A 22,401-nucleotide genomic window follows, 5' to 3' on the forward strand; every position below is an offset into this window, starting at 1 on the left:
AGAACTCTCCACCCAACTGCTGCAAAGTATACTTTTTTTTCTAGCGCACATGGAACATTTTCTAGAATAGACCACATAGTAGGTCATAAAACAAACCTTTGCAGAATCCAAAACATCGAAATATTACAAAGCATCTTCTCAGACCACAAGGCCATAAAAGTGGAAATCAATAACAGAAAAATTAGGGAAAAGAAATCAAATACTTGGAAACTGAACAATACCCTCCTGAAAAAAGACTGGGTTATAGAAGACATTAAGGAGGGAATAAGGAAATTCATAGAATGCAACGAGAATGAAAATACTTCCTATCAAAACCTCTGGGACACAGCAAAAGCAGTGCTCAAAGGCCAATTTATATCAATAAATGGACACATACAAAAAGAAGAAAGAGCCCAAACCAGAGAACTGTCCCTACAACTTGAACAAATAGAAAGTGAGCACCAAAAGAATCCATCAGGCACCAGAAGAAAACAAATAATAAAAATTAGAGCTGAACTAAACGAATTAGAGAACAGAAAAACAATTGAAAGAATTAACAAATCCAAAAGCTGGATCTTTGAAAAAATTAACAAAATTGATAAACCATTGGCCAGACTGACTAAATAAATACAGGAAAAAAAAAGAAAAGGAAACAAATAACCCGAATAAGAAACGAGAAGGGCCACATCACAACAGACCCAGCTGAAATTAAAAGAATCATATCAGATTATTATGAAAAATTGCACTCTAACAAATTTGAAAACCTAGAAGAAATGGATGAATTCCTGGAAAAACACTACCTACCTAAACTAACACAATCAGAAGTAGAACAACTAAATAGACCCATAACAAAAAAAAAGAGATTGAAACGGTAATCAAAAAACTCCCAACAAAAAAAAGCCCTGGCCCGGATGGCTATACTGCGGAGTTCTACCAAACTTTCAGAGAAGAGTTAACACCAATACCACTAAAGGTATTTCAAAGCATAGGAAATGACGGAATACTACCTAACTCATTCTATGAAGCCACCATCTCCCTGATACCAAAACCAGGTAAAGACATCACAAAAAAAGAAAATTACAGACCTACATCCCTCATGAACATAGATGCAAAAATCCTCAACAAAATTCTAGCCAATAGAATTCAACAACATATGAAAAAAATAATTCACCACGACCAAGTGGGATTTATACCAGGTATGCGAGGCTGGTTTAATATTAGAAAAACCATTAATGTAATCCACCATATAAATAAAACAAAAGACAAAAACCACACGATTTTATCAATCGATGCAGAAAAGGCATTTGACAAATGCCAACAAATGTCCAACACCCATTTATGATAAAAACTCTCACCAAAATAGGAATTGAAGGAAAATTCCTCAACATAATAAAGGGCTTTTTTTTTATATATACAAAGCCAACAGCCAACATCATTCTAAATGGAGAGAGCCTGAAAGCATTTCCTTTGAGAACGGGAACCAGACAAGGATGCCCTTTATCACCACTCTTATTCAACATTGTGCTAGAAGTCCTAGCCAGAGCAATTAGGCTAGACAAAGAAATAAAGGGCATCCGGATTGGCAAGGAGGAAGTAAAATTATCTCTATTTGCAGATGACATGATCTTATACACAGAAAACCCTAAGGAATCCTCCAGAAAACTACTGAAACTAATAGAAGAGTTTGGCAGAGTCTCAGGTTATAAGATAAACATACAAAAATCACTTGGATTCCTCTACATCAACAAAAAGAACATCGAAGAGGAAATCACCAAATCAATACCATTCACAGTAGCCCCCAAGAAGATAAAATACTTAGGAATAAATCTTACCAAAGATGTAAAAGACCTATACAGAGAAAACTACAAAGCTCTACTACAAGAAATTAAAAAGGACATACTTAAGTGGAAAAACATACCTTGCTCATGGATAGGAAGACTTAACATAGTAAAGATGTCTATTCTACCAAAAGCCATCTATACATACAATGCACTTCCGATCCAAATTCCAATGTCATTTTTTAATGTGATGGAGAAACAAATCACCAACTTCATATGGAAGGGAAAGAAGCCTCGGATAAGCAAAGCATTACTGAAAAAGAAGAAGAAAGTGGGAGGCCTCACTCTACCTGATTTCAGAACCTATTATGCAGCCACAGTAGTCAAAACAGCCTGGTACTGGTACAACAACAGGCACATAGACCAATGGAACGGAATTGAAAACCCAGATATAAATCCATCCATATATGAGCAGCTGATATTTGACAAAGGCCCAGTGTCAGTCAATTGGGGAAAAGACAGTCTTTTTAACAAATGGTGCTGGCATAACTGGATATTCATTTGCAAAAAAATGAAACAGGACCCATACCTCACACCACGCAAAAAAACTAACTCCAAGTGGATCAAAGACCTAAACATAAAGACTAAAATGATAAAGAACATGGAAGAAAAAATAGGGACAACGTTAGGAGCCCTAATACAAGGCATAAACAGAATACAAAACATTACCAAAAACGATGAAGAGAAACCAGATAAGTGGGAGCTCCTAAAAATCAAACACCTATGCTCATCTAAAGACTTCACCAAAAGAGTAAAAAGACCACCTACAGACTGGGAAAGCATTTTCAGCTATGACATCTCCGACCAGCACCTGATCTCTAAAATCTACATGATTCTGTCAAAACTCAACCACAAAAAGACAAACAACCCAATCAAGAAGCGGGCAAAGGATATGAACACCCACTTCACTAAAGAAGATATTCGGGCAGCTAACAGATACATGAGAAAATGCTCTCGATCATTAGCCATTAGAGAAATGCAAATTAAAACTACGATGAGATTCCATCTCACTCCAACAAGGCTGGCATTAATCCAAAAAACACGAAATAATAAATGTTGGAGAGGCTGCGGAGAGATTGGAACTCTTATACACTGCTGGTGGGAATGTAAAATGGTACAACCACTTTGGAAATCTATCTGGCGTTACCTTAAACAGTTAGAAATAGAACTACCATGCAATCCAGAAATCCCACTCCTCAGAATATACCCTAGAGAAATAAGAGCCTTCACACAAACAGATATATGCACACCCATGTTTATTGCAGCTCTGTTTACAATAGCAAAAAGCTGGAAGCAACCAAGGTGTCCATCAACGGATGAATGGTTAAATAAATTGTGGTATATTCACACAATGGAATACTACGCATCGATAAAGAACAGTGATGAATCTGTGAAACATTTCATAACATGGAGGAACCTGGAAGGCGTTATGCTGAGTGAAATTAGTCAGAGGCAAAAGGACAAATATTGCATAAGACCACTATTATAAGATCTTGAGAAATAGTATAAACTGAGAAGAACACATACTTTTGTGGTTACAAGGCGGGGAGGGACGGAGGGTGGGAGAGGGTTTTTTACTGATTAATTAGTAGATAAGAACTGCTTTAGGTGACGGGAAGGACAATACTCAATACATGGTTCCTGTCCTGGGCCAAGAGAAGGTTTGGGGACCATGACCTTCAATACATGGACGGTCAGATCAACTGGACTGGACCAAAAGCAAAGAAGTTTCCAGGATAAACTTCAAACGTCAGCGGAGCAAGGGCGGGGGTTTGTGGACCATGGTTTAAGGAGACTTCTAAGTCAACAGGCAAAATAATTCTATTACGAAAACATTCTGCACCCCACTTTGAAATGTGGCTTCTGGGGTCTTAAAGGCTAACAAACGGCCATCTAAGATGCATCAATTGGTCTCAACCCACCTGGAGCAAAGGAGAATGAAGAACACCAAGGTCACACGATAACTATGAACCTAAGAGACAGAAAGGGCCACATGAACCAGAGACTTACATCATCCTGAGACCAGAAGAACTAGTTGGTGCCTGGCCACAACCGATGACTGCCCTGACAGGGAGCATAACAGAGAACCCCTGAGGGAGCAGGACAGCAGTGGGATGCAGACCCCAAATTCTCACAAAAAGACCATACTTAATGGTCTGACTGAGATTAGAGGAATCCCGGCGGTCATGGTCCCAAACCTTGTTGGTCCAGGACAGCAACCATTCCCGAAGACAACTCATCAGACATGAAAGGGACTGGACAGTGGGTAGGAGAGAGATGGTGATGAAGAGTGAGCTATTTATATCAGGTGGACGCTTGAGACTGTGTTGGCATCTCCAGTCTGGAGGGGGGATGGGAGGATAGAGAGAGTTGGAACCTGGCAAAATTGTCACGAAAGGAGAGACTGGAAGGGCGGACTCATTAGGGGGAGAGCAAGTGGGAGTATGGAGTAAGGTGTATATAAACTTATATGTGACAGACTGACTTGATTTGTAAACGTTCACTTGAAATTCAATAAAAGTTAATAAAAAAAAAAATTTGAGAAGACCCTCAGCAATTCTTTGAAAATATGTATCAGCACTCTATTCTCATCCTAAGCTGCTCATTTCTCGGAGAAAGTGACGTGTGAATTCATTTGGGTCGCCTTGGTGGCCACCCAGAATAGGGCCTACAGTTTGACTGGTGAGAGGACAACGCTTCCCACAGCAGTGGCTGAGGAGATGAATGAGTGTTACCCCAGGGGGCGTCGGAGCGCAGCGTGCAGCGCCAGACTCAGCGCAGTTTAAGGGGCCTACTGCAGTGCACGGACGCGACCACCAGATGGTACCCAAGGATCAGGCTCACGGGGGACTTAAGCTTCCCACCACCCCAGGCGAAATCTTCAGTTAATCACACGGCAGCGCCTGGGCCAACCGGGACGCTTTCTTGGGGCGACTCCCACCCACGAGGTTGAGTCCTGCTCACTCGGAATTACCTCTAAAGGTGGCGTAGCGGGCTGTCGTCACCCTGCACGCCCGCACGCCGAGGGCAGCGACCTGGGCCGGGGCGGGGCGCGGGCCGGGCTGTGGCCATAGGCTGCGGCGCGGGGCGGTGCCGGGCTGGGTCTGCGGGGGCCCTCCGCGTGCAGCGCAGGATCGGGGCGCTGACGCTGAGGCGGCGCGGGACCTTGCTGTCTGTGCGCCCGCCGTGGCCCGTGTGGGCGCGGAGACCAGACGCAGCGGGCGGGCGGCTAGCCCGGCGTCTGCAGAGGCTCGGCTTGACGGGGCTCTTGGGCTTTTCATTACTCCGCGGCTGAAAAGGGAGCGCGGCGCTGGGGGCCCGGAGACATGAATTACGCGCGGTTCCTCACGGCCACCAGCGCAGCGCGCGAGCCTTCTCCCATCCGTGTCCTGTGTGAGTAGTGGGGACGGCGCCCTCCTCCGGGCGGGGGTGGCCTCGCGGGTCTCCAAGGATGGTGCCTACAGCCACCTCCTGGTTGCATTCATTTCATTTGAGAGCTCACGGTGGGCCGGGGTCTGAGTGCAGCAATTAGGCACGGTGTTTCTTGTTCTCAAAGAACTCAGGCTGGAGCGGGAGACGAGTAAGCGTGGTTTTCTGCTAGAAGCGCAGGAGTAGCAGTGATAGAGGCGCACAGGCTGTTGTGGGGCGCAGCCTGAGAGGGGTGGGGGGTGCCGTGGAGAAAGGATGCCCAGTGGGGAGGGCTTGGTGAAGGGGGAGGTGAAGGGATGAGGGATGAAGCTTGACGGGCGATGGGATGGATGGGGGTCACATGGCAGAAGCCCTCCTATTATTGTGGCCCTTTGCTTATCTTCCCGATCTCTCTGCCTTTGTGTTTGTTATCCCTATACCTTAGTACCTGTACCAGTAAAGTAGGCCCAGAAAAAAGTTATTCTAAATGTTCATTTTAGACCAGCATTCTATCAGTGTTCACTGTTAAACTTAATAGTTTCATTGACCATAATGCACACTGAGCTATTTCCGTTTGTGACTGTGTTCAATGAAAGTGCTTCTTCTTCTCTTCCCTGTTTATTGTAGCTGAAATAGTGAACAGGGCACCAAAATCGCTCATCTCCTTGGCTCCTGGATTTCCAAACCCGAACACTTTTCCTTTTAAGACTGCTAGTATCACCGTAGAAAATGGAAAGACCATCCAGTTTGGAGAAGAGATGATGAAGCGAGCTCTGCAGTATTCTCAAAGTGCTGGGTAGCTATCCAGCGATGCTACACCTTGGTCGGGTCGTTTTCGTGAGCAGTAAAGTGAGGCCCACTGATAGAGCGACTTGTGTCTTTTAACTAAGTGTTCAACAAGTAGGACGGTTTGGGAAAGAGCTCCCAAAGAATAAAAGCTCAACAGGGATACTGAATGCTTTTTAACACACTTCTCAATGGCTGCTTTTCTAGAAGGAAATGCCATTTGAGCTAGTCTTAAAAAATAAGATAGCTGGGTGAAGAAACAGGTTGGGAGGAGGAGGAGAATGGTGATCCAGGAAGTGGCAACAGCAATTTTAAGCCCAGAGGCACTTTTCTAATAGTAATTTACTCTTTCTAGACAGACAGCTATGTGAATACATTGCCTTCATAGGCTAAAATTTCATTCTTCTAATAATGAAGGATATTTTATGGACTATCTCTAAATTATCCTTTATTAAAGCCTTTGTTCTGCTATTAACAAGTGTATTGAAATACTCTATGTATATGTATGTGTATATGTCTATATATTACTTATAAAGGCTTTTCTCTCATGATACAAAGAACATTTTGAGCCTGAGCTCAGCTAGGCTATGAATTTTTCTACGGAGAGCAAAGACTTGATTATGCAGTGAATGGTGTAGAGTGAAAGAAAGAGTGCAGGCTGCAGAGTAAGAAAAATCTAGATTCAAATCCCAGCTCATTCGATCACTGGCTGAATGACTTTATGTGAACTTCTTAATCTCCCTGAGTCTGTTGCCTCATCTTTTAAACAGGGATAGCATTACTGGCTAGAAGTGTTTGAAAGTTAAATTGAAGGTATACAGAGCCTAGTATAAAGCAACCATTTATTTCTGTCTGCTGCTACTATGATTTTTACTACAATCAACTTAAAAATACACTTTATGTTTTAGAATTCCCGAACTGTTGGCCTGGCTAAGACAGTTACAGGTACGATTGCATAATCCTCCCACTGTCCATTATCCCCCCAGTCAAGGACAAATGGAAATGTGTGTCACATCTGGCAGCCAAGAAGGTCTTTCTAAGGTAAGATGGAAAGAAAAAAGTGCTCCATGGGTAGAATCAAATATGATCATAAATATAGGTGTCTTTCACCTACCCACAAGACGGCGGTATTCTGTAGATTGCAAGTCTTTCTTGTCTCCGTCTAGCTTGTGGACAGGGAGCTTAAAGACAAGACATAGGATGGGAGGGGTGTGTGTGTGTGTGTTTTGACTGTACTCAAAAGCCAGGTAGAAATACTTTAAGTTAATCTATCAGCGTTTCCCTCTAGTTTCCCTCATTGTGAGCCCACGGACTTTCAGAAATCACTGTTGTGTGCCACTGAGTCAGTTCCACCTCACAGCAACCCTATATAACAGAGTAGAAGTGTCTATAGGGTTTTCTCAGTTGTAATCTTTACAAGAGCAGATCATTACGCCTTTGTCCTGTGGAGTCACCGGGTGGGTTCAAACCACCAACCTTTCAGTCAATAACCATTGCTCTACAAGGACTCCTTTTTTAATCTACCTGTAATTTCGTTCACCAGCCTGATATTTCTTAACATATGTCATATGGTCAGTGACCTAGAGCTATGGGTCATTAAAGTAGGTTTCCTACTGAGGGAATACCCACCTCCTATGAAAATCTTAGTGAAAACTCAAAAACTTGTGGCCCTCGTCAATTCCAACTCATGGCAACCCCCATGTTTTACAGAGTAGAACTGCTCCGTAGGCTTTTCTTGGCTGTAATCTTTATAGAAGCACATCACCAGGTCTTCCTTCCGTGGTGTCACTGGGTGGCTTTGAACCACCAACCTTTAGGCTAGTAAAAGCCTGTTGCCGTCAAGTCGATTCCAGCTCATAGCTACCGAGTGCAAACCGACTGCACCACCAAGTGCTGCCACAGAGCGTAGTGAAGCACTGCTTCGTTTCGTCTGGCCCGAAGGCTCAGGTTCTATCAGATAACCTCCTGTAGTTATGAAAATCCCTTGTGATTTTTAAATTTCTTGGAGGGTATATCCTGATACTCCTGAGAAGAAAACATTCCTTTGCACATCTGCTTATGTCATCTGTGCCCATCATTTCTTGTATCTTGACTTCCTTTTGGCTTCTGCTTCTCTAGATCTCTGTCTGTCTGGGCCTCTGGCCTCTCTGGGTTAGTTCTCGCTCTCAGTTATCCCGTCTGTCTCCCTCCTGGGCCTCCTTTTCCATCCCTTCTCTGTCCCTCTTCCTCAACAGGACACAATGTAATCCTGAAATATATTTTATTTTTGTATTTAATAAATGAGTCTTTGTGTTACCTGTTCTTCATTTAGGAAGAAAAAGTAGAATATTTTATAATTCTGTCTACATCTTAATCTAGAGGTAGTCGGCAGTGAGACCTGTAGGCATAGCCCACATTTTCTTCAGGAAGGAGATCTGAATACATTCTATCCCTTGAACTTGGTTGAAAATCCAGAGATCCTCACACATGGCAGAAGTGGCCTGGATCAAAACATATACAGAGTCCACGACATCTGTGCTGTTTTCCCAGGGCTGTTGTAACACAGTACCACCAACCTGGTGGCTTAAAACAACAGAACATACTTTCTCACAGTTCTGGAGGTGAGAAGTCTGACATTAGGGTGTTGGCAGGGCCATGTTCCCTCTGAAGACGCTGGAGGACGGTTCTTGCTTTCTCTTCTAGGTTCCGGTGGTCCCAGGCATTCCTTGGCTTGTGGCAGCGTAACCCCCATTTCTGCCTCTGTTTTCACATGGCTGTCTTCCCTTCTGTCTCTGTGTCTCTTCTTTTATAAGGACAGTAGTCCTATTGGCTTAAGGCTTCTCCAATATGACCGATTGTTAACTAATTACATCTGCAAAGGCACTGTCACCAAACAAGGTCACACTCAGAGGCTTTGGACCAAAACACAACACCATCTATTGGAAGACATTTGAAAAACTCCACCCATGCACCCTCCAAGTAGTGAGCTTTCACCATCGCTGCCCCCGATGCACCTGCGAGGGTGAACCGACTGAGGAATATTAAGTAACTCAGCAAATTATCCTGCTCTTTGGAGTAATTTTCTGTTGGCAGTTTAAATGTTGAAGCCTGTCTGCCAACAACAGTGATTTTGTTTTGTCATAGTTAATGTTTAGCCCTTCTTTCTGACAGTAGATAATAACAGCTGACATCTGCTAAACACTTGCTTTGTGCAGGCATTTTCCTAGGCACTTTGAATATCTTCATTTAATCCTCATCACAAACCTATGTTGTGGAGACTGTTAGTAAGTAACCTCAGACATGGATCCCTCATGTTGCTGTTAGTTGCCATCAAGTCGGCCCTAACTCAGGACAACTTTATGTATAACAGAACATTGTGTTGCCTGGTCCTGTGCCATCTTCAGGATCAGTGGACTACCATTGTTATTTCAAATACCAGCAGGGCCACTCATAGTAGATAGGTTTCAGGAGAACCTCCAGACTAAGACAGAGTACGAAGAGAGGCATGGCAGTCTACTTCTGAAAACCGTTCAGTGAAAATCCAGTGGATTACAATGGAAACCCCTCATAGCAAGAGGAATTAACTTGACCTCTGCCATCTGTATATCTCCCTTTATGCCAGATAAGGTTAAATCCTTAATCTTTGAAGGAAAGGGATGTGTCCCTTGCTGCTGGTGATATCTTACACATACCATTACCACAGATTATCTATGTCGATTCTGAAAGTGGTAGCAGTATCTTATTCTGACTGAAATCTAGCCTTTATGTCTACAAAATAATTCAACTTTGAACAGGGCCTCCTGTTTGTTGAGGAAACATAGAATTAATGCAGAAGTTTGGGAACACCATCATAGAATTAATAAGAAGGTTGGAAAGGCCATCACAGAATTAATACAGAAGGTTGGGAAGGCCATCATGGAATTAACACAGAAGGTTGGGAAAGCCGTCATAGAATTAATACAGAAGTTTGGCAAGACCACCACAGAAATAATGCATAAGGTTAGGAAGGCCATCCTAGAATTAAAAAGAAGGTTGGGAAGACCATCACAGAATTAATGCAGAAGGTTGGGAAGGTCACGATACAATTAATGCAGAAGATTGGGAAGGCCGTCATAGAATTAATGCAGAAGGTTGGGAAGGTCACCATAGAATTAATAAGGTTGGGAAGGCCATCATAGAATTAACACAGAAGGTTGGGAAGGCCGTCATGGAATTAATACAGATGGTTGGGAAGGCCATTGTAGAATTAACACAGAAGGTCGGGAAGGCCATCCTAGAATTAATGCAGAAAGTTGGGAAGGCCATCACCAACAAAGAATCCTGAACTCTCCTGCCAGGGGTGTGGTTATTATCAGAGCTGAAACCACAGGCCCGAGCTTTCTGCTTCACGTATAAAGGTAAGTAAAAAAACTTAAATAAAAAATAAAAGGATGATACTAGTACAAAAACAGTAAGATGGAACATTAAAAACAGACATGATAAAGAGGAAATGAGTTTAAGTTTACAGATAATTTAAAAGAGAACTAGTTAAAGATAAGCACTGAAAAAGAATATAAAATAACTTAGTAGATTAATGTATAGTAGTCAGGCTGACCCATTGCCATCGAGTCAGTTCTGACTCATAGCAACCCTACAGGGCAGAATAGAACTGCCCCATAGGGTATCCAAGGAGCGGCTAGTGGGTTTGAACTGCCGACATTTTAGTTAGCAGCCGAACGCTTAACTACTGCACAGCCAGTCAGGCTGAGAGACCCACAAATGTGTGACAAGCTTTCTAGTTAGATGACTTCTCAGCTATTCCGAACAGGTATCTTAAAATCTGAGAACAAAATTCTTGGCCTCTTGTCCCTTTCATAACATGTCTATTGGTGCTTTTATATCTGCTGACAGTAATAGAAACCGTGCTCGGAGCTCCTAGGTGAGCTGGCTTCAGGAACTCCACAGACGTGACATCTGCTTGGTGTTTCCCCACAGTAAGGAGACTGCGCTTACGGTCGCCAGCTTCCTCTGTTTGTTTTTCTTTTATTTTTTCGTGAATAATTAGTCCTTGATAGAGATTCTTTATATTCAGTCTTCACATCTAGATTGAAATACGATTCTTATTTCTCTTAAACAGAGTAACTTTCTTTTTCTTTTTTCATATAAATGTGAAAGCTCTAAGCTGGTTAGCTTTAATTACATTCTTATTATAGAGTAATACATTATAGCAATTAAAGTCTTTAGGATTTTTCTTCCCTCTTTTTGTATTTAATTAGGAAAAATAAAATCATTTGTTACTGTTTTAGATTTTGCTTGAAGAGAGACATTTGTGATCCGATGGACTGATATTTTAAAAGATCATTTCAGTGAAATTCTTAAGAAATTATAGTCTGAACTTTTCTTCCAGAAAGATGCTCAAGACTGTAGCTTCTTTTTCTGCCCCAACTTCAGTCATATCACAGAAGGAACATTGCAGGATGGCCAGATACATCAATCATTTTCTTATTCATGACCCAAAACACCCACTGCCATCGAATTGATTCCAGCTCGTAGTAGGCATGCCCGTTACAGGGGCCTTGGTGGGAACCTGTGTCTAATTTTTCTTCAGCTTTGTTCTCCAGGATAGGTGTTCTTTTGGGCTCCTGTGTTTCTGTCTACATCTATTAAACGGTAGTGCCAGATGATAAACACCCCTCCCTTTTAATTTAGATTATTTGACATTCACATGTCTCCTAATTGACATGGAAAACGTATATAATTAGGCTTTCATTTGCTCTGTTGATACTGTATGTGCCACCCAGGTAATTTCCTTGATCCCAGGATAACCTGCAAAGCCTGAATCAATTAGAAACTTTTCAGGAAATGACACTGTTTGTCGTAGGATGCCAAAAGCTCATAAAGAAAAGGTGAAATGAACACCCCAGGACAGACTGGGGAACAAAAGTCATTGATAGCTGTTTGTCATGAGATGGGAGTTATTAAAATGACAGGAAGGGGAGGCTTGACCTGGGGATTATGAACCGTCACAAGGTAAGAGGGATTATTCTGTGATTTTAAGACTTAGTCATAGTAGACCCCTTTTCTTTAGGCTGGAAAAATCTGTTGTCTGGATCAGTGATGTCAGTAGGCATCAATTGTCTGCAGAACCTCCTAAGATGTGTCACACGCTTGTCTTCTTGTCCTCTGACCCATCCTTGCTAGAGCACTCTTGTCCTCTGGTCCCCCAGCACCCACGGTGTGGCTCTCCTTCAGCCACTTGTTCTGCTTCCCCTGCAGTGTCAGCCTCCTCCATCCAGCCATTATCTACTGGAGCTCCTCCAGGCTCTGTCCTGGACCTCTTCTCTTCTCAATCTGTGCACTTTCCAGGGTGCCTGCCTTCACACCCATGTGATCAGCCACATGCTAGTAACTTCCAAGCTCCTCTGATCTCCAAATCCATTTCCATCTGTTCACCAGACACCCTCCCAGGATGTCCAGGTCCATTTGTCCATCTGTCCACCAGACACCCTCCCAGGATGTCCAAGTCCATTTGTCCATCTGTCCACCAGACACCCTCCCAGGATGTCCAAGTCCATTTGTCATCTGTCCACCAGACAGCATCCCAGGGCATTCAAGTCCATTTGTCCATCTGTCCATCATATAACATCCCAGGATGTCCAGGTTCATTTGTCCATCTGCCTACCAGACAACAACCCAGATTGTCCAAGTCCATTTGTCCCTCTGTCCACCAGACACCATCCCAGGATGTCCAAGTCCATTTGTCCATCTCTCCACCAGACAGCATCCAAGGATGTCTATGTCCATTTGTCCATCTCTCCACCAGACTCCATCCCAGGATGTCCAAGTCCATTTGTCCATCTCTCCACCAGACACCATCCAAGGATGTCCATGTCCATTTGTCCATCTGTCCGCCAGACACCATCCCAGGATGTCTAAATCCGTTTGTCCATGTGCTCACCAGACACCATCCCAGTTCACCTTAGACTGAACATACCCTGAACACACTCATCATCTTCTCCCTCAGATACAGACTTTTTTTGGTTCTATTTTTCAGTGAGTGGCACCACATCTATCTAGTTCTATAGCCAAAAATCTTGAGTCATCCTTGACACCTTCTTCCTCACTCCTCTCAATTGTACCATCATGGTGGCACAGTGGTTAAGAGCTTACCTGCTAACCAAAAGGTCAGCAGTTCAAATCCAAACTGCCGCTCCTTAGAAACCCTATGGAGCAGTTCTACTCTGTCCTAGAGTTGCTATGAGTCGGAATCAACTTGACAGCAACGGGGCAGGGATGGGGGATCCTTAACCGTCAACACGAATGTGGCAATGACTTCCCAAATAATCTTCCCACATGTGTCCTCACTCTATGTTCTTTCATACTTTAGCCAGAGTGATCTTTTTAAAATGTATATCTGGTCATGTGACTCCCCTTCCTCATTTCTTGCTGAAATTTTCACGGGCCTCCCTTGGCCCATGTGACTGCATGGTATGGTCTCTGCCTACTTCTGGCTGGTCTCAGTCCACTCTCTGCTTCATGCTCTGCCTGAAGCCACAGAATCCTTTGGTTCCTCAAAATGTACCTATTGTCACTCCTTACGCTGACCCATCTCCTCCCCAGGGAAGCCTTCCCTGAAGGCCCCGACTGTGGCAGGTCCTCCTACAGGTGAGCTCCTAAAACACTGTGCTTCTGTACTTTGCAGCACCCACCTCTGTTTTTAATTAAGCCTTGATCTGGGTGATTGTCTGATCAGTGCCTGCCTCTCTCAGTGGACTGTTAGTCCATGAGGGTAAACACTATGTCTATTTTGCTCACTGTTTTCTCTCCAGTACCACACACAGGCCTAGCTTATTTTAAAAAAAAAGTTGCCATTGAGGAGACTCCAACTCATGGTGCCCCCATGAGTGTCAGAGTAGAACTGTACTCCACAGAGCTTTCAATGAATGGTTTTTCAGAAAGAGATCTCCAGGCCTTTCTTCTGAGGCACCTCTGGGTAGACTCAAACCACCAATCTTTCTGTTAGCAGCAAGCATGTTGATCCTTTGCACCACTTGTGGACTCCCACCTGGCTTATAGTAGACATTTAATAAATATTCAAAGAAGAAATGAATCTTAGAAGCCAAACCAGCTGTGTTGTTTTTCACATTACCCTAAAGTGTAGGGGTCAGCAAATGATGGCTCAAGAGTCAAACCCAGCCCTTCTGATTTTCTAAATAAAGTTTTATTGGCACCAGCCATACCCATTCATCTCCACATTGTGGCTACTTTTTCACTACAGCAGCACGGTTGAGTAGGTGCAAGAGAAACATACAGCCCACAATGCTAAAAATATTTGCTGTGGGCCATTTATATAAAAAGTCTGAGGCCACATAAATCAGAGACTACATCAGCCTGAGACCAGAAGAACTGGTTGGTACCCGGCTATAACTGATGACTGCTCTGACAGGGAACACAACAGAGAATTCCTGAAGGAGCAGGAGAGCAGTGGGATGCAGACCTCAAATTCTCGTAAAAAGACCAAACTTAATGGTCTGACTGAGCCTAGAAGGACCCTGGAGGTCATGGTCCCCAGACCTTCTGTTAGCTCAAGACAGGAACCATTCCCAAAGACAACTCTTCAGACAGGGATTGGACTGGACTATAAGATAGAAAATGATACTGGTGAGGAATGAGCTTCTTAGATCAAGTAGACACATGAGACTATGTGGGTAGCTCCTGTTTGGAGGGGAGATGAGAGAGCAGAGGGGGACAGAAGCTGGCTGAGTGGATGCGGAAATACAGGGTGGAGAGAAGGAGTGCTTTCTCATTAGGGGAGGAGCAACTAGGCGTATATAGGAAGGGGTATATAAATTTTTATATGAGAGACTGACTTGATTTGTAAACTTTCACTTAAGCATAATAAAAATTTTTTAAAAATAAAGTTTTCGAAAGAAAAGAAAAAGTCTGTGAACCCCTGCCCTAGAATCCTACTGAGTGCAAACTAAAAAAGGGGCTTCTGGGGATGGAAACAATACTGTCTGAGCTAACCTATACTCCTTTTGTTAGGTGTTTGAAATGCTTATTAATCCTGGAGATAACATCCTTGTAAATGAACCGGTTTATTCAGGAACACTTCAAGCTGTGAGTACCCATTTTTACAAAAGGCACCTCTCTCTTAAATAAGAAGAAATGATTGCATATTTAGAATTATCTCTGTCCACCAAAAAATAAAATGGCTTCTTCCATCAGTCAACAGGAGAACCCTAAATGATACATGTATACTATGATAAATGTACCCACATGCTATATGAGTATGTTGGTGGTGGTGGTGGTGGTGGTGGTTATACTCACAATTGCAGTTCATTACAGAAAGGACACAGAGTAAGACCAGCAAAGGGAAAAGGCACAAAGGCTGGCAGAAACCAGGTGCAAGCTCCAGGTGGTCCCTCCCAATGGAGTCACCTGGGAGGGGCCCAGCATTGGAAATCCAAATGTATAGATGCTAAAATTACATTATGCAAAATCATGTCCAATTTTCTTAATATTTTACTTGAAATTTGACTTAATTTATAAAACCTTAGTTTTTCATCATCATCTTTTATTACCCTCAGTGTAAGTATTTTTGTTGTCAGGTGCTGTCAAGATGGTTCCGACTCATAGTGACCCTGTGTCCAACAGAAGAAAATACCGCCTGGTCCTACGCCATCCTCACAATTGTTGCTATGTTTGAGCCTATTGTTCCAGGCACTGTGTCAATCCATCCCACTGAGGGTCTTCCTCTTTTTCATTGACCCCCTACTTTACCAAGAATGATGTCTGTCTTAGGCTGGGTTCTCTAGAGAAGCAAAATCAGTAAAGCTTATAAATATACATAGAGCTATACATCAAGCAAATGGAAAATCCTAAGTCTGTGGTTCAGGCTGGAGGCTTCTCCTGCCTCACGCACCTGTAGAGGCTGGTGAACCCAAGATTGGCAGGTCAGACAGCAGGCCTCTGGTTCACAGGCTGTGGAGGCCAACGAATCCCAAAACTGGCAGGACGGCAGGTAAACTGCTAGCTCAGGCCCCAAGAACTGGAGGTCAGATGAACAGGTGCCAGCTGCAGGATCCAGAGCAAGCAAAAACCCATGAGCTTTGCCAGAAAATCCACCTATATTGTATGTGGATCACACCCCCAAAGAAACTTCCTTTCAACTGATGGGCCATGCACAACAGATCTCACTATCGAGGTGATTGCATTATATCAGATCTCATCATGGAGGGGATTACATAGCTGCCAAACTACATCATAACTGCCAAGTCACTGAGAATCATGGCCCAGCCAAGTCGACACTGAACCTTAACCATCACAATGTGCTTCTCCAGGGACTGGTCCCTCCCAAAGTACATGAGACGAAGTCTTGCCGTCCTTGCTTCTAAGGAGCTTTCTGGCTGTACTTCTTCCAAGACAGACTTCTTTGTTCTTCTGGCACTCCATGGTATAGACAATATTCTTTGCCAACACTATAATTCAAAAGCATCAATTCTTCACTCTGCCTTGTTCACTGTCCAGCTTTCACAGGTATATGAAGCGATAGAAGACACCTTGGCTTGAGTCAGGTGCCCCTTAGTCCTCAAAGTGACATCTTTGCTTTTTAACACTTTCAAGAGGTCTCTTGTAGCAGATTTGCCCAATGCAATACATCATTTGATTTTTTTTGTATAGCTATAAAGTCAACTTAATATAACTATAAACTAATGTGGCATTATTAGGACTACCCACCCAGTATTAAATCAATGGACTGTTATATCCGAGTGAGGAAGCTGGTTATCAGGCTCTGCAGTGCGCTTCTCAGACCCCACTGCTAATGATTAGGTTCATTTGGCGTCCTGTCCTGGATTGAATTGCGTCCCCCCAAAATATGCATCAACTTGGCTAGGATATCATTCCCAGTATTGTGTGATTGTCAACCACTTTGTGATCTGATATGATTTTCCCATGTGTTGTAAATCCTACCTCTATGATGTTAATGAGGTGGGATTAGAGGCAGTTATATTGATGAGGCAGGACTCAATCTACAAGATTAGGTTGTGTTTTAAACCAATCTGTTTTGAAATCTAAAAGAGAGAAGTGAGCAGAGAGTCATGGGGACTTCATACCACCAAGAAAGTGGCACTGGTAGCAGAGCATGTCCTTAGGACCTGAGGTGCCTACACCTAAGCTCTTAGTCCAGGGGAAGATTGATGACAAAGACCTTCGTCCAGAGCCAACAGAGAGAGAAAGCCCTCCCCTGGAGCTGACGCCCTGAGTTTGCACTTCCAGCTTACTAGACTGTGAGAGAACAAACTTCTCTTTGTTGAAGCCATCCACTTGTGGTATTTCTGTTATAGCAGCACCAGGTAACTAAGACAGGTATCATACCTCAGGATAAAGATGTACACAAAGTAGGAGTCCCTGGGTAGTGCAAACAATTAACACTCTTATCTGCCAATGGAAAGATTGGCAGTTGGAGTCTACTCAGAGGCACCTTGGAAGACAGCCTGGTGATCTAGTTGTGAAAAATCAGCCTTTGGAAACCCTACAGAGCGCAGTCCTGCTCTGACACACATAGGGTCACCATGAGCTGGAATCAACTTGATGGCAACTGATTTGTTTGTTTTTATGAATGAGCTCTAATTATGAAGATAATCCAGTCAAAAGAAGCTAGGTTATGCTATGTAGCAAATGACCCCAATATCTCAGTGGCCCACAGCTACAAAGGTTTATTTCTCACTGAAACTCACACTCCATGTCCACCTCAGGTCAGTCACACCTTTGTTCCATGTCATCGTCATTCCAAGCCCAGAGTTGTGGAGCCATCCTCTCTCTGGAACACTGTCTGTCTTAGAGCAGAAGAAAACGAGACAAAGAGAACCACAGGCTGGGTCTTAAAGCTTCTGTTTGGAAGGGACACGTGTCACTTCTGTTCACGATTTATCAGCCAGTGCAAGACACATGGCCAGGCTGAACACAGTGAGGGAGAGAAGTGTGCTCCTTCCTCTAGGAGCACATACAACCTTGACCATCTGGATCTTCGAGCTGAGTGCAGGTTCATATATGTTTAAGGGTATAGATGGTAAGGTTCTCAGTTAGTAAAAGAAAAATCGGTGGCACTTAGATTTCATAATCATGTCTGAATCTTGGGTTTTCTTTTTTCTTTGTGCTCAACAGCTGCATCCAATGGGCTGTAACATTATTAATGTTGCCAGTGATGAATTTGGGATTATTCCAGATGCCCTCAAAGAAGTACTTTCTAAATGGAAACCAGAAGATTCACAGAAGCCCGAGAAAAACACCCCCAAATTTCTTTACACCGTCCCAAATGGCAACAACCCTACTGGATCCTCACTAACAACTGAGCGCAAAAAGGGAGTCTACGAGGTATTTTAGGAGAATGGGTCACGTGACCATATTCCTGTTTCCTTTTGACATTGTAGAATAATGCTGTGCAAGTTCCCATCTGCTTAACCTTTTGTTTTCACGGAAGATAATTTTTAATAAAAAGAAATCATCTATGCCAAGGATCCTAATACATTTAGACACAACAGATTACTGTATTCTCTGCTAACTATTGATGAGATTTTTCCCTTTCCCTTAGTTGATGTTTTTGTATAAAAGAAATATTCTTGTTCTGGTGTTAAATTTTATGAAGTTATTAATATTTAATCCCAGTATTGATTTTCAGTGTTTTATGGGTGTTCTTAACTTGTCTTTTCTTTCTAGCCCTTGATGCCTTAGGTTACAAAGAAAGTCTTTAAGATATGAGGGGTTCTCCTTTTATAAACTCTCTTTGAGGTACCCAACTATGATGCCTAGCTTCTCACTATTAATATTAAGAAAATAAGTATCAAACAGATATTCAGCGATGCAGAAATCTTTTAAAAAGAAAAGACATGTGCCTTTTGTGAAGCCTCTTTTATGTACCTGACTCTGCTTCCTCTCCCTTCATCATAAATAGCTTTTTAAAATGAGTACCGAACACATGTTACGCTATGTGGAATCTAATCACGTGAAGTGGAATCATAAGAAAGACTTCAAACAATTCCTTCTACTCATTTTATATATGTACATATATATGTATATATATATTTATGTATTTGTTGTTATATCCCATCAAGTCGATTCCAACTCATAGTGAGCCTATTGGACAAAGTAGAACTGCCACCATAGGGTTTCCAAGGAGTGGCTGCTAGATTTGAACTGTCAACCATTTGGTTAGCAGCCTGAGCTCATAACCACTTCACCACCAGGGCTCTGTGTATATATATATATATATTCAAAATATGATCTTATTCTTGTTTTGCACGCTCTCCAGGGCTCTGTCCTGAGTTTTCTATTTACAGCCTCCCCCTAGACAGCCTCATCTACTTCCACGGCTAGAACTTCGATCTCTATCGTGATGGTTCCACATTGCCTAGGCCCTACCTTGCCTCTGAATTCCTGACTTCCGAGTCCAACTGCCTACTTGATAGCTGCAGTAGATGTCCAATAGCACTTCAGACTTCACATGGCCAAAATAAAATTCTTGATTTTCCCCAACCCCACCCCAGTCCTCCAATCCGCACCCATTCTCCAGCTCCATAAATAGTGTACTAGGAATTATTCCTATCTTTCTCTTCTCTCTTCCCTCCACCCCATTCAGTCCATACTGTGGACTCTGTCACCAGGCTTTTCCATTATGTCTCTCAGCCACAGCCTTCTCTCACTGGACCAAGGCACGGGCACCCTCGCTACCCCTCCCTGCATTCTACTCTTGATGTCTCTCAGTTCGCTCTCCACCACCCCCCTGCCCCCGCAGCTGAAATCTCCCTGTTGAAATGTAAGTGGAAAGCCAGTCTCCTCATCCCATCCCCCTGTTTAAGGTCCTCTAGTAGCTTCCTCCTGCACTTAGAATAAGATCCAAATTCCTTCATCTGCTTTACAAAGCTCAGTGATCTGGCCTTCTGTTCTCTGACCTAGCTTCTGGTTGTCCTTGTTACTTCCAGCCATGCCTACTAGCTCCAGCCATGCTGACCTTCTTTCTGTTTCTTAAACATGCCAAGATTTTTTTTCTCACCCTGGTGCATTTACTTTCCCTTCCTTCAGTCTAGAATCCTCGTCCCTGATATTTGCACAACTAGCTCCTTCCTGTACTCTGAGCTCCAGCATTACCTCTTCCCGAGGGGCTTCACAATGATTCAGTCTGAGATAGTTGCCCTGTCACTCTCTCACACATCACGCCATTTTAATTAGCTGCTTAGGACCTAAAACCCGGCCATTTACTTTTCTTCTCTTTGTTACCCATTGGCTTATGTGTATCCTGTCTCCCCTTATTAGAGACACTGAATATAAATTCCATGAGAACAAGAGCCTTAGTGTCTTATTCATCTTTATCCTCACTTGTCTAGCACAGTGTTGCTGTTAGTTGCCATCAAGTCAGCTTCGACTCTTGGCAACCTCACATATAACAGAATGAAACATTGTCCCGTTCCTGTACCACCTTCCTGATCATTGGTGTGTGTGAATTCATTGTTGCCGCTATTGTGTTAACCTATCTCGTTGAGGGTTTCCCTCTTGTTCATTGTTCCTGTATCAGTTTCAGTAAATACTTGTTGAGTGAATGAATCTGTTAAAAAAAATTACAATTCCACATGATTCTAACTTTAGATGGTTCTTGAGATAATAATTATATTACTTTAACTTTCTTAGCTGGCAAGAAAGTATGACTTCCTCATAATAGAAGATGATCCTTACTATTTTCTCCAGTTCAGCAAGGTAAGTGATGATATGAACTAATTTCACTGTTAGAAGTTAAGTTGTCAGTTATTGCACTATATTTGATTTTAGCTTGGTCATTAAGTCAGAACTAATCTACTCTTAAATTGAATTGAAATAAATTATTATTTGCTGCTGTTGTTAGCTGCTGTCAAATCAGCCCCCGACTCATGGAGACGCCCCGTGTTTCAGAGTAGACCTGCTCCGTGGGGTTTTCTTGGCTGTAATCTCTACAGAAGCCATTTGCCAGGCCTTTCTTCCGCAGACCCACTGATTGGGTTCGAAGCATCAACCTTTAGGATAGCAGTTAAGCACAAACCACTTGCACCACCCAGGGTCCTTATATTAATTTGCTACCACTTAGTTTTTACTCTTTTGGTTTTATCAAAGAATTTGTACTTTTCATTTTTGGTATTACTGCTGTTTCCAGAAATTACTTACCTTCAAAACAGTAGCTGGCTCTCCATACCATGCATTTCAGGGTTCATGGTCTTCTTGAACTCAAATTCTAGTTCTTAGCTTCTTAAACATCATACCAGGGATGTTGAATGAGTTTCATCTTGGGTGTCACCTTTAGCCTCTTGGTAGTGGCTGACAGAAATACTGTCTAGAGTAGGATTAGGAAGCTGTGTTCAAGCTGAAGGAGAAAGGGCTGTGCTCGGTGAATGCTATCCACCAGGGAAATAAAAAACAAAAAAAATAGGAGAGAGATATTCCAGGCAGCCTTCCCCACGTCTGCCATCCTTGTCATTTCCCTCCTGGATCTTGTCTGCAGAACCGCAGGTTTTCAGGGGTTTTTTCTTACCTTTTTTGCCTCCTGCTTCCTAATAAGACACTGTGGTGGTGCAGACTCCTAACGCCTGATTCCTCAAAACCCGACACCATGCATTCACCGTCTTTATTTGCGGTCAGTATTACGGAGGATATATATTTGGATTCCATCCTCCCTTTAAATTCCTGAAAAGAATCAAGAACTGTACGTTTCTCTGTAGAGTTTACCTGAGTATCATGTCTGCCTACCTTCCCTCCCAGCCTCAGCACAACCATGGCCCCTTTCCTGTTTGCATCTACTTTAAAAGTAGACATTGAAGTCAGTGTTCTATACTGACTAGATTTCCCATCTTCATTTTTATCTTTTTTGCCTTTCTAGTTGGTCCTGAGAATCAGCACTACCTCTGTAAGCTATCCTGAATACTGCTGCCCTTCTTCATTTTGATCTTATCCAAACTAGTTTTTCTAGATCCTTCTTTCTATTAATCCTGGATTCCAACCCTTGGGGCAAGAAGGGACTGTTTGAGGTTTCCCTAAATTCGTAACAATGGCATCTTGAACAAATGAGAAATTCCTGGTGTGTGCGTGTGTGTATTTGGCAGAAGAAACCATGAAGACAGGCAGATGCTAATAAAAGACTGTGCGTCTCTGCTTCATATTCCTTTTTAAAGGTCATAGATTGTCCTCCTGTTATCCCAATCCACCCCCGCTCCACTCTATACATAGTATTTATACAGTGATTATCAGAGTTCTCAAACCGACAGTATTTTTTTTTCTTTTAAGCCCTGGACACCAACATTTCTTTCCATGGATGTTGATGGCCGTGTCATCAGAGCTGACTCTTTTTCCAAAGTCTTCTCCTCTGGGTAAGGCCCCGTGTCTCTAATTTAGGGTTCTGTGTAAAAGAGAT

The 22,401-nt window shown here is 42.9% G+C and overlaps 1 protein-coding gene across 1 annotated transcript in view; it reads left to right on the top strand.

The window, feature by feature from the left end:
• Nucleotides 1-5,013: 5,013 nt before the first annotated feature.
• The window catches only part of AADAT (aminoadipate aminotransferase), a 34,799-nt gene continuing 17,411 nt past the window's right edge, over nucleotides 5,014-22,401 (top strand). The window contains exons 1-7 of the mRNA XM_003415810.4: nucleotides 5,014-5,210; nucleotides 5,853-6,021; nucleotides 6,920-7,052; nucleotides 15,015-15,089; nucleotides 18,138-18,347; nucleotides 20,655-20,720; nucleotides 22,275-22,357. Of these exons, the coding sequence (XP_003415858.1) occupies nucleotides 5,144-5,210; nucleotides 5,853-6,021; nucleotides 6,920-7,052; nucleotides 15,015-15,089; nucleotides 18,138-18,347; nucleotides 20,655-20,720; nucleotides 22,275-22,357 (803 nt within the window). The 5' untranslated portion in view covers nucleotides 5,014-5,143. The remainder of the gene's footprint in view (nucleotides 5,211-5,852; nucleotides 6,022-6,919; nucleotides 7,053-15,014; nucleotides 15,090-18,137; nucleotides 18,348-20,654; nucleotides 20,721-22,274; nucleotides 22,358-22,401) is intronic.

Source organism: Loxodonta africana, chromosome 21, assembly GCF_030014295.1.
Source record: "Loxodonta africana isolate mLoxAfr1 chromosome 21, mLoxAfr1.hap2, whole genome shotgun sequence".
Classification (NCBI taxonomy): Eukaryota; Metazoa; Chordata; class Mammalia; order Proboscidea; family Elephantidae; genus Loxodonta; species Loxodonta africana.